This window comes from Pseudochaenichthys georgianus, chromosome 3 (assembly GCF_902827115.2).
Source record: "Pseudochaenichthys georgianus chromosome 3, fPseGeo1.2, whole genome shotgun sequence".
Lineage (NCBI taxonomy): Eukaryota > Metazoa > Chordata > Actinopteri > Perciformes > Channichthyidae > Pseudochaenichthys > Pseudochaenichthys georgianus.
In genome coordinates this window covers 2,508,802-2,521,918 of record NC_047505.1, presented here as the reverse complement: position 1 = coordinate 2,521,918, position 13,117 = coordinate 2,508,802, and the positions used below count along the sequence as shown (strand labels likewise).

Genomic DNA, 13,117 nt, shown 5'->3' with positions numbered 1-13,117 from the left:
TTTTTTGTAAAGCTCTTTTAGTTTTAAACCTGATGTTTATAAGCTTCTTAGTTTTTGCAAAAGTCTGTAAATATACACAACTTTCTAATAAAATGCACACATTTACCTTTTTCTAGACTAAACACAGGTATGATCCTAAGTTAAAAACATATGAGCTTATCATGAGGTTGTTAACATCGCAGTTTATCAGTGGATGTTTGCTGGAACTACTTGTTCACAGCTTGTTTCCTGACGGACACACACAGCGTGACTCCGGTCAGGTAGAGACCGGTCTCCAGTCAGCACCGATGCAGACTCGCTGTTTAAGGGCTTGATAGCCCACTCCCCCTCCACACTAGGGATGTGCATCTCCATCACTGATGCGATGCGCATCTCGATACGTTGCCAACGATATGATAAATTAACGATATGATAAATTAACGATACATTTGAAACACCAGGCGATACGATACGATTCACCCCTGTTGCGATACAGTTCGATACGATTTGATTCAACATTATGCGATTCGGGGCGATACGATGCGATTCAACACGATGCAAAATAATGATACTTCAATATGGTACGACAGAGGACTTTTGTTTTATTCCTTATATGCAGCAAATCATACATTAACAAAAAAGTGCTTTACATATTTGGTTCTCTCTACTAGTACTGCACATCCCATCATGCTGTTTCTTTGTTACCTTAAAAAACTCTCCAGAGTACAGTACAATTGTATAACACCTCACAGTTAAACAATTTAAGGATGCATTGCCCATGATTAACAATGTGCAAATAACAACTACGTGACGCAACGCAGACGTGACGCGACGAAGACGGACCCGGTGGAATCTAGGGGTGAGAGTTAGACCTAAGCCCTAGATTCCACCGGGTCCGGCTATGTCGCGTTATGGCTGCGCCGCGGCGTTCGAAAAGATCGCGCCCACTCTAGTCAATGGGTGCTATTCCACCAGACGCGCCGCGTTACGTCCCAGAAGCGTCTCGCCGCTGGGCTCCACTCGAAATAGGATTCAAGTCTATTTTTCGACGCGAGGCGTTGCAAAGGCACCGGGCAGGAAGTGGACCGGTGACAGCATCCGGCCCATCCCCAAAATAAACTCATTTGCAGACCCTATCCCTCCGTAGTCTTTCAAGTAGGAGGAGAAATGCCAGTGTTCTCCTCCGGTTTACAGGCACTGTGTAAATTATATATATAGAATAATTATGATGATGAATGCATTTTTTTACCACTAAAATACAGCAACATATCTTTGATTCATGTCGTTTATAACTGGAATATTACAAGTATTATTAACTTTGTCTGTACAAAGTGGCCTGTCCAGGAAATATGCACGAATCAACAAAAACTGCGAGCCGGCAGGCAAGAACCTCCACTTCTGAAACACTCCTGAAACGCCCCCGGTAGGGTATGACGCCAGAGGAGGCCGGACCAAAACCGCGGCGCAGCCGTAACTCGACGCAGACGGAGCTGGTGGAATCGAGGGGTAACACACTTAGCTATTTTATCTACCTCTGGAACAAGCTAAACTAGTTATAGATATGTTTATTCTTCACTGTCGGGTCACTCATTACTGGATCAGTGAGCAGCATGAGACGATACTGACAGGCTGTCAGGAGAGAGAGAGAGGAAGAGAGGGAGAGAGAGCGCTTCCGCTCATTTCTCTCGTGTTATTATCTTCGTTTGAATGTAATAATTATGTTGGTTGTTGTCTGTGGAAGCGCCAGTGAATGAGCCCCATTAACTGAGTTTTAAACATCACTTTAAGTGGAAGATCCTCATAGGCCCCGCCCACTCGATCGGTATCGGCCGATACTGATTCCGGCGATCGGCCCCATAATTGGCGATCAGAGCATCCCTAGTAATCATTAACTTTGTTTCCCTCAGACCCTTATCGGAGAACACCCAGCTAGTAACCTAGCAACCAAGCTTCAGCTAGCGGCAGTCAGAAATTAGGTATCTTCTAATCTACTTGCAAATAAATATATGTAAGTTCAACCGTATTTGGTTGGAAAACCGAATTTAGTGCTTGGTTGAAATCAGTGGAGGGGAACGTGTTTGAAGCCTACGACGGAGTATTAGGGCCACACTTAGAAGAAAAAAAACAGAGAGATTTCGAGAATAAAGTCGTAATAATACGAGAATAAAGTCATAGTTACGAGAATAAAGTCGTAACATTACGAGATTAAAGTCGTAATGTTACGAGAATAAAGTAATAATTACGAGATTAAAGTCGTAATTTCATAAGTGACTTGAGAAGCGGACTTGGAGGAGATTGTCTCCTTTCTGCAGGAGGAAATGACTACATTGCATTTAGCTGGCGCTTTTATCCAAAGCGACTTACAATAAGTGCATTCGACCAACAAGATACAAACTTGAAGAAAACAGAATCATAAAGTACATCAGGTTTCATAGAGCTAAACATTTCAAGTGCTACTCAACTGGCTTTCGATAAGCCAGTCCTTTATTAGTATGTAAGTGCTTTGTTAGCAATTCTTTGTTAGTAATTCTATCGCTCGAAGTGGAGTCGAAAGAGATGAGTTTTCCTTCTGGATTCAAAGCCTTGATTACAAGTCTCATCGTTTCTTGTGAAACAACAAATCCCCTTTGAACAGCTCGTAGATGTAACCAACGATAGCCTTGTAGTCGGCCAGAACCAGCCATTTCCTCCTGCAGAAAGGAGACAATCTCCTCCAAGTCCGTTTGGTTCTTTCCTCGAAATAATACACAGTTTCTTGGACAACCTTTTCAAAGTTCTAATACTTATGATAATCTGATGTGCCAAGAAATTAAGTATTTCGTTATTTGAGAAACCTCAACTAAAGTACTGCTTCACAAGATGCTCCACATTCCTCATTTTATTGCAGGACGCTGCTGTTGTCTCCTTCTCAAGTCACTTATGAAACTACGACTTTAATCTCGTAATTATGACTTTATTCTCGTAACATTACGACTTTATTCTCGTAATATTACGACTTTATTCTCGTAAAATTACGACTTTATTCTCGTAATATTACGACTTTATTCTCCTAACTGGGTGATTCTCTGAATCGGGTGCCTTTTGGGTCTTCGCATTTTTTAAGAAAATACCTTAAAATATTGCATTTTTTATCATAACATCTGGTAGAGGACTACTTAAACCTCAGGCATACAATCCCAATAATTACTAGGAGTTTCCTTCTTACAAAAAGTAGTTTGGAGTTCAACCGCGTCACAGACAACTTGGAGTCTGTGTGAATATGATTTAAAAAGATATTCAAGTTAATTCTTGTTGAACCTTAATCACCAGAAGTCCCTTGTTTAGGATCACCTTTGTTAAGTAGATTTGTTCTAGACCATTAGTGGACCATTTGGCTGCAAAAGGGGATCATTAGAACTTTATCCAACATCGGCCTTCAAATGTTATCAAAAATATGCATTCAACTTAGAATTTTGTTTAGGTTTTATATTTTGTCTGATTATCTTGTACACTGTAAACACAATACAACACTTCAAAGTTCATATTAAGTTCATATCACTAAAATATGAATACAAACCTATTAAATAACAGGGTTGAACTCAGCATGACGGGGTTGAATATGATAACAGGGTTGAAAGAACAACACATTTTTCTATATGGTATGGATTTATTTAGCTGAGCAATTAATGATTATGCATTCAATTACATGGAAATTCAATTGAATTACAGCTGAACTATCAAAACATTTGATACAACATGAAGTATTTAAAATCACATTTAAAAAACATCAAGCACAAATCCATCAAAAACATGAATGGAATGAATCAGTCCATATGGTCAGCAGTAACAACAATTCCTAATAAAATGTGCAATGTAAAATGTAACTAATTTGGATTGCTAATTTGGCTACTAATATTCAGTACATAACGTTGAACTCTGAATATTTGTTTGTGAAGTGTTGCTTCGTCCTTTAATCAGAAAGCCTGGCCCACGCGTCTTTCTCAATGTCCATGTGTCGTGATGCCACAGGCTTCGGGGTGGGATGAGCTCGAGCACATCATCAAACATATACCACGGCACATCCTCACGAACAGGCCAAAAGAACTGTTTGGTCCGACACGACGCATGCATTTGACTTGAACTTGTGTTTCATCCACGGCTAGGATTATTCCTGGATACAAATCCTATCGTATGTGAGCACACACCATTGCCCCAGCACCTCTGTGTCTTCCCATTGGATGTGCGTCGGCCTCTGTGGCACTGCCACTGGCACCTTCTTGAGAAAGCTAAATGCTGTGTATTCCAACATTCACAGCGTAACTGCTTTGGGTAGAGCACATACAGCTGACATCGCGAGATACTATCTCTCCTGGAGCGAGAGTTACCAGCTGATGGATTCGCATGGTTCCTGGGACTGCTGTTAGGTTTGATGGCATCCTCTCAAGTGCCTGTTCAACTGTTTCACTGTTGACAAAGAACACCTTAATCGATGTATTGGTCTCCCAAAGGGCATTGAAGAGCTCACGTGCATCTTTGATGTGGCTTATTAGCATGTCAGCAGTCCTCTTCAAGGCTGCGCCAACACCATCTGGTGCTCCCTTACCATGGCTGGCCTCAAAGACATTCCGAGTCCCTGCATTAAGGCCTCTTTTCCTCAGCTCAGTGCTAAAGAGAAACAATGGCCCTTCTGCTTGTACTGGGTCCAAGGACCCTCACTAAATCAGTGTACCACAGAGACATCTGGGTATGTTGCCTGCACATGACCCAGTACAGGGTTTAGATGCTGCCATATAGCGGCTGGGCTTTTGTGTTTTGATGGGGATGTTGTGGTGAACCGGTTGGTTATTGGAAGCCACCTCCATAAGGAACCCCTGTATGCAGTGTTGCCTGCTGGTGGGATGCTCCAAAGTGCACTGCTTGGATTTCCGAACTGTACTTGCAGGTAAAGTTCTCAGAACAATCTAGGTGAATTAGGCATTCATCAGTGGCCGTGCTCTTCCTTAGCTCACGGTAGTAGGCATACTGCTGCCTAATATTAAAAGAATGCTTCTTAAACTTGCTCAGGAGTGTTTGGAGCTGCTCAGCAAGTTGCTCCTGGGTGCCCTCAACAATCTGTTTAACAGTTATCTTCACTGTCGGCCCCTCCTGGTCATTCTTTGTTGCCTTATCTTCTGTCCCCCACTGAGTACAGGACACCCTTTCCGCACTGCCATGTGTACTTGAGAGTGGAACTGTTTTGTCTCTGCAGTGTCCACACTCCCCATACATACAGTCCTTTCTAATAGTATCACAGCACACAATGTTAGTGAGTGCCTCAAGATTTGAGGTCTCAATCAACTTCAACTGACTCAGCTTTTCTGCCAGAAAGCTAAGATTCTCGTGCAGTTTGCACGTGCACGTGTCCCGGTCAGACAGGGACGGGCAACAACATTAACATGAACCTTTCTGTTGGTCGCTTGTTAGCAGACCCTTCACGCGATGGCAGAGGGAACAGGTGCAGGCAGGGCCCATAATGATAGCCCTATAGTTTAAAACTACCCACACATGAACATATGGAAATGGGTTACTATTTAAAAAAATAAATGTATTTATAAATGTATTTAGGAACCTATCCATGTGATTTTTAGTGATTTTATTTTATTTTGGAGTTAAATGCATCAATCTGGTGCACTTTGAGGGGGAAATAAAGAGACTAGATCTATGGAAACACCTATATTAAACAGAACTGTATACATTTCAATAATCATAAAATCATGGCCATAACCAATAACATACCATGTTATGTGTGTCTGTGCTCCTGAATCAGCCTCTCCTGTCTCCCTCCTCTCCTCCTCTTTGAGGCAGCAGCAAAGACTAGTTTTCTCTCAACAAGTTTTAAAAGTGTGTCTAACCTTTTTTCACCAAGTTAACTTTTTATTTCTTTATTCATGCATATTTTACTAATCACATTACATTTCATTTAGCTGACGCTTTTATCCAAAGCGACTTATAATGACCGATTACAGGGACATTCTCCCTGGAGTAACTAAGGGCTAAGTGCCTTACTCAAGGGCACACTAGTGGTGTGGCGGGATTTGAACTCACAGCCTTCCGATCTTCAGCCCACCTCGCTATCCATTAGACCAATCACTACCTCTCAAATGGAAATGTGTTTACATAAATGGTGACCACACCATTTGAGACCCACTGAGAATTTAGACTAAGTTAACTATCTAAACACTCAGAGAGTCCTTTACCTCACCTGAGCTGAGCTTATCCCGAGCTTGAATGACACACAGAGACCAATCAAGGGCTTTGATTTATGATCTGTATGACAGTGGCCATGTCGGCAGGCCACATCATGTGGACAGCCAGTCACCCTGTGTGAGCCAGGCCACTTAACAGGCCAGAAGGAGGCGAGATCAGAGCAAGGGAGCAAGGGATCATTGTCCACAAGTTAATCGATCGCAGATGGCGTCGTGGTCACGGACGAATAAAAAAAAAAATTATAAAAAGAAAAAAATTATTGAAAAAAAACGGGGGGGGAAACACCTAAATGGGTCGCGAAATGTACTTGGGCGGCCGTTAATATACCTGGGCGGCCCGCCCAAGTACAGTCTATGTGTGGGAAACCCTGAAGTATGCGTCATGGCACTGTTACATTGTTCTGACACAAAGTGCACCTGTGTACGGGTAGTGGGCTGGATCCACACTACTAACAGAGAGGAGGCCCCTGTTGCAGAGCTCCCCCTCCACCCAGCTGCTCTGGTTCCTTCCCTTTCCTCTGGTTCCCTGTGAGTGGTTCCCACAGATCCTGATCTCCTCTGGACTTCCTCTGCCTCTTGAGGGAGGGGGCAAACAGGAAGGAGATCAACTTCTCTTGACCCAGAGCTCGAGGCAAACCTCAGCACAGACACAGGCGGGATCTTTCTCAAACTGTCGGCCACAGACTCAGGAGGAGAAACTTAGTCACAAATACGTTTCATCGTGATACACCAAATAATAGGACTATATGTTGCAAAAGATAACCTGAATACTGGTATAAAAAGTAAACATTTAAATAACAAGTGTTCAATTGTGAAAATACAAGTACAAATGAAGATCAACTGGCTTAATATGTAGAGAATATTCTCACATTTTGATGATAAAAGATTAGGAATGAAAGTAAACAATAAACAGATCATTGATTTCCTTTCAATCGATAGTTCCACTATTTGTGCAGCTGCCATCAGAACACTGCCAGCTGTGCGTTACGGTGTGGAACACTCACAAGTCGTTCCTGCTGAAAGATTTAACAGCACAGGTAGGAGGGAGAGTGACTGATGAGGGGGACCAAGAGAGGATCAGGTGTGTGTGTGTGTGTGTGTGTGTGTGTGTGTGTGTGTGTGTGTGTGTGTGTGTGTGTGTGTGTGTGTGTGTGTGTGTGTGTGTGTGTGTGTGTGTGTGTGTGTGTGTGTGTGTGTGTGTGTGTGTGTGTGTGTGCGTGCGTGCGTGCGTGTGTGTGTGTGTGTGTGTGTGTGTGTCTGTCTGTGTGTGTGTGTGTGTTGTTGCTGCTCTGTAGCTGAAACTCTTCTCCTTGGTTCTCTGTGTGCAGGCTGATCAGTGACTGGAGAGGATGATGCTCTGCTGAACCCCCCCTCCTTTATCCTCCACACCACCACCACCTCCAGCATGAACCACACCCCCAGCCCCCACCTGTCGGAGGGTGGGAAGTCCTCCGGAGGGGGCCTGCTGTGCAGCCTGGGTCTGGGATCCGACCGGGGCATCCGCTCCCCGGACAGCCTGGCCCACACCCCCAGCCCCACCGGAGAAACCCCGAGCTCTAGCCCCCCCCTGCTGCTGTCGCCCGGGCTGGGTGGCTTTGGGCTGGTGTCCCTGGGGGCCATGGGGGCCATGGGCGAGGGGGCCGACTGGGAGAGCAGGGAGGAGCTGAGGCTCCGGGAACTGGAGGAGGCTCGGGCCAGAGCGGCACAGATGGAGAAGACCATGAGGTGGTGGTCCGACTGCACCGCCAACTGGAGGGAGAAGTGGAGCAAGGTGGGGGAGGGGCTGCATGCCTAACAATGCTCTGATCACTGTTGTGTTGTTGTGCACACAGTTAGATCATTCATGTCATATCGTCCAAAGTGTGCGTTTTACCAAGCAGCTTTCATTCAGATCTCACTCCATGAATGCACTAACTGCAGTGGGGAGTTAGAAAGCTAATGCTCCAGAGGATCTGTCATCTAAACCTTAAACAAACTGCACTTATTTGATTGTAAAATGCCTTGGTTGCTGATTGGCTAATGGTTACACAACCCAAAAAACATTGTGACATCATAAAGTGACCAAAATCTGATCAGCTGATTTTCAGACAGGTTTTTATATAAATGGATCAGGGCAAACAGGGAGGTGGTCTTTGTTCCTAACGTTCAGAGTCTCTTCACACAGAGGGTAGAAAGTAGGTGACCTTTACATCTCCAGTCAAATCTCTTATGCATGCCATATATGAAACATGTCTCCCTCAGCTGGCTCATGTGAAGCTGCCTTAATGATGGTCATATACATTTCATCTGCATTAGGAGGATGATGTGTCTTATGATGTGACATCTCAAAGCATTTGGTTGAGAAAAGAGTAGAAATTCAAAATAAAGAAAATCAACTCTGGCTTGAATCAGGAGAACAGGTATTCCACTTTTTCAAAATGGTACCTAAACCAACACTGAAATAGCAGCGTGTAGTAGTGCCTGATCAAGGCCAGATATATGTGCCAACCCTACCCATGAGCCACCCTGTTGCCCTGGGTGACATATTCCTCATGAATACACACTGTAGTTTATTTGGATTAAATCCCACATACACTTTCCTGCTGCCACACATACTTACTACAGACAGATCCACATAATGTGGATGATTCCACTGAGGAAAGTAGTCCCCATCATCCTCTGGTGTGAGAAGGCTTGCTATTAAACGACTTGTGCTTGTGTATGTGTGCAGGTGCGTGCGGAGAGGAACCGGGCCCGGGACGAGGTGCGCCAGCTGAGGCAGCGGCTGGACGCCCTCACCAAGGAGCTCAGCGGCGTGCGGCGGGAGCGGCAGGAACTGGCCTCTGAGAACGAGACACTACGGCAGGAAACGCTGCGTCTCCGTGGTGACCAAGCTCCTGGCGCTCTTCCTCCGTCTGCCACGTCTCCGTCCTCCTCCCCTGCTGCACACCCTCCTGGTGCCTCCTCCTCCTCCCCGTCCACACCTCTTTCCTCCCCTGCCTCCTCCTCTCAGGTCCACACTGACGGCCAGCCGGACAGGATGGGGGAGATACCGCCGGGGTCTCCGGAGCCAGAACCAGTGAGGGACGTGGACCTGGACAGACAGAAGACGGTTCTAGAGAAGGTGAGTCTGTGTGTCAGTGGATTCAGTGTCTGTGGATCAGACTGAGCAGAGTCACAGCCTGATGCACAGGGAACTCGAATGCCCATCTTTATTCTAGGGCCACCACGTGGTGTACAACCTAAACACCACCATGTTGACATGTTTCAAGTGTAACGCACACAGTTTGTGTTGTTATGAGAAAGAACAAGGGTCTGATCATAAATGCCCCTCCCTCTCAGCTGTGGTTGCCCCAGTGCTGAAGGGACCGCAGGGACTTACAGAAGTGCCTTGGGTTAGTCTCCCGACCTCTAACAGCAGAAACCCGTTCCACACCCTAAGGTGCAGAGAGGAGGAGAGGACATTTCAGAAGTGAAGCTGATGTATGTTATGAATACTATCAAATCGTGCACAGTCTCATTACAGGTAGCCTTCACGCCGCCTCCTGCTGCAAGTGTTCTAACTACTGATACATAGAAGCCTTTATTGTTATTGTATATCAAATACATGAAATGACAAGTGCCAGCAGTGCTTAAAACACACACACACACACACACACACGCACGCACGCACACACACACACACACACACACACACACACACACACACACACACACACACACACACACACACACACACACACACACACACACACACACACACACACACACACACACACACACACACACACACACACACACACACACACACAAGAAGAACAGGACATGACGGTGAAAGAGCTTTGGGGAATAAACAAAGCCGGTGTACGATATGATAGGATAGAGGTAGTGGTGGCTGTCTGCAATGACCAGTGGGTTTGAGTTCACGGTGTGGGTTGCAGAGGCACTGTGTGCTCAGTTCAGAGTGTGTATGGCTTTGGTAAAGAAACTGTTTAATGTTCTGGTGGTTCAGGTCTCGATAGCTGTGTACCGCCTCCCTGAAGGCAGGAGGGGGGGGGGGGCAGGGGGTGGGAGGAATCCTTGGCAATGAGGGGAGAGAGCAGTCGATGCATTCGTGGGCCTTGTTGCTGACCCTCTATCAGATCAAAGTCGTGCACAGACTTGGTTTTTCTAGCTTACTGAAACTGGAGTTGTGTTTCGTACCTCACGTGTACCTGAAGCAAGTGGCTCCCAGCATGCAGCAGCGCTTTCTCTGGAAAGCAGGGATACTTTGTCTTTGAACTCAAAGGGCCCGACTGGACAGAGCTGGTTGGCCCCGTAATGTGTGCTTTACTGTCCTCACTACTATCTACAATATATTGTCTATATTCAATATTTGCTCCTCACTTCCTGTGAAAGCTCCATTTACATTAAACTGAGAGCATGTGATTAGTGCATTCCCTAACGGAACCACGTGAGGTTCAATAACTGGGTTTCTCACAAATGGGGGAGGATTGGTTTTGACCAGCTGTGAGTTGGAACAATATAAACATTGAAGATGGGATGTTGTGGTCTGGAAACTTTTTTGCAGTATTTTACAAAAAATAGACTCATGAAAAGATTATTGATGGATGTATACATATCAGAACGTTCACGCTGCTGATCCTGTGAAACACAGACGGCCTCTCACGCTCTGAGTGCTGCTCATGTCCTCTGTGCTGTAAGACAATATGACCTGCACCGCGCTGAATGTAGGCCACACCGCTGTTACATCGCTCAACAGAAGCGTGTGTGTGTGTGTGTGTGTGTCCTACTTTGGGTGTACACCTGAGTACACACACTGCTAGTGACGCAAAATAGGACACCGCTTTCCACCACACACACACACACACACACACACACACACACACACACACACACACACACACACACACACACACACACACACACACACACACACACACACACACACACACACCCCCCCAGAGTACTGCAGTACTTCTCCTCTGTCAGCCTGTGGAGTGCCGAGCGTCCTGAACCAAAGCCTATCTGGCTCTCACCAAATACACTGACACACAAAAACGCTCATGAGAAAACGCTAACTTGCGTGGGAGGACAGGTCACATTTCAGCCTTCAGCCCCTCTGAAGTGCTCTTTGGAGGCCATTTGAAACTAAGAAGAGAGAGCCTAGTCAAACAGGAAGTTCTGGAACTTAAAATACTAAGTCCCGCCCTACTACAGAACTTTCCAGTATGTCGTCCTGGGTGCACTCTATTCGTCTCTAGACGATACATTAACAACACTTTGATATCATTGCTAATGTCATATTTGAATTTGTACTGCTCTTTAAGCCCCCCCCCCCCAGCTGCTGTCCTGTTGTCCTCTCAGCAGCTGGTGGGGTCCCTCTCTCAGGTGTAAATCATTGTATTTGTGATAATTGCTTTAAAGCTTCACTGCTGCCGGCATGGTCATGATTTCCACTGGGGACAAACGGACACGTCGTTCACCTTTACTTTATTTTTCAAATTCCCACTCCTGTGTTCCAGAGTCAGTCCCCTCCGGGCAGTAACCCTCTCAGACGTCACACAGGTCTATCTTCTGCTTCACTAACAACAACATGAGCTTTCCAACAAGAGCCACCTCCATGAACGTCTCCTTTGCACACAGTCAGGTGACTGTGTGCAAACAGATACTGGAGGAACATGTGGGATGAGACTCAGTGTGGATGTTCAGCCCCAGGGCGGGTTGAGGAGCGGACCAAGGACCCAGTCACAGTCTTAGTGAACCGGCCGCTGAATAAACACAGAATGCATCTCAATGAAAACCACAGGAAACATCCAGAACAACTGCATTTCTCTCTGACCCACACACACACACACACACACACACACACACACACACACACACACACACACGCACGCACGCACGCACGCACGCACGCACACGTATGCGTTGTAACCACATAACGAAGGGGCAGTAAATATAAACACTGTCACTGCCTATCACACATGACCTTCAACAGTCTCAGGCAGGGTTTCCATGGTAACACACATGCATCACACACATATTGGGGCTGTAGCGTTGACAGTACACCGTGATACTGTGGCTCACGGGTACCCACACACAGCAGAGCCTTATTTCCTGTTCTCAGGCTGAGTGTTTCCACATGTGGCTCACTTTGTCTGACGAACATCTGTTACACGGGGGGGCCCTCTGTCGGGGGGGGGCTGTAATGACAGCAGCAGCACAGCTCCGATGCACTCTCCTGCGAATAGTCATACATGTGGAGTTTAAAAGGAATCTTTCATGCTTAACATCAGTCATCCCAAACAAGCAATCAGACTTTGTGTAGAGGGTGTTGATTGGTTAGCATCATGCCAAGGAATTCAGATCACTCTTAGGCCACACATTTGGAAATATTCCAGTGATGCTTTATGACATTCAGTGGTGTACGCTGTGGAGCTGAAATGTTTCATCCATCTGGCAACTGATGTGAGAATCAGGCTTTTGGCCTAAAACAGACATCATTTTGTCAGAAAATACTTCAAATGTTTTCAAAGTATTTGGCTTCGGAGCTGAACATCTTACTCGGTAGTCTACTGACTCCTGACCCATTCCCCCTGACTTCTCTTTCTTGAGGATGCTGTGAGTGGTTTTGGTTGGGATAAACAGACAGCTGATAGTCGTTATGTTTCCCACAGCGACACGGGTCCACTGGACTGGGACTCAAGTAGGACTGCAAGGAATGATTATCAGGGTTCTTACGGTCATTAAAAACCTGGAAAAGTCATGGAAATTCAAAATGTTAATTCCAGGCCCTGGAAAAGTTATGGAAAACAATATATTTGGAAAAGTCATGGAAATGTAACTAAAGTTGCATCAAATATAATTTATTTTTGATCTAATCACCGAAATAGTAATACTGTAATGATAATAAATACTGTATGGTATAGTAA

At 45.5% G+C, this 13,117-nt stretch overlaps 1 protein-coding gene across 1 annotated transcript in view; it reads left to right on the top strand.

The window, feature by feature from the left end:
- The window catches only part of ccdc102a (coiled-coil domain containing 102A), a 98,283-nt gene that overhangs the window by 45,083 nt on the left and 40,083 nt on the right, over positions 1–13,117 (top strand). Inside the window, exons 2-3 of the mRNA XM_034106504.2 lie at positions 7,532–7,974; positions 8,914–9,306. Of these exons, the coding sequence (XP_033962395.1) occupies positions 7,609–7,974; positions 8,914–9,306 (759 nt within the window). The 5' untranslated portion in view covers positions 7,532–7,608. The remainder of the gene's footprint in view (positions 1–7,531; positions 7,975–8,913; positions 9,307–13,117) is intronic.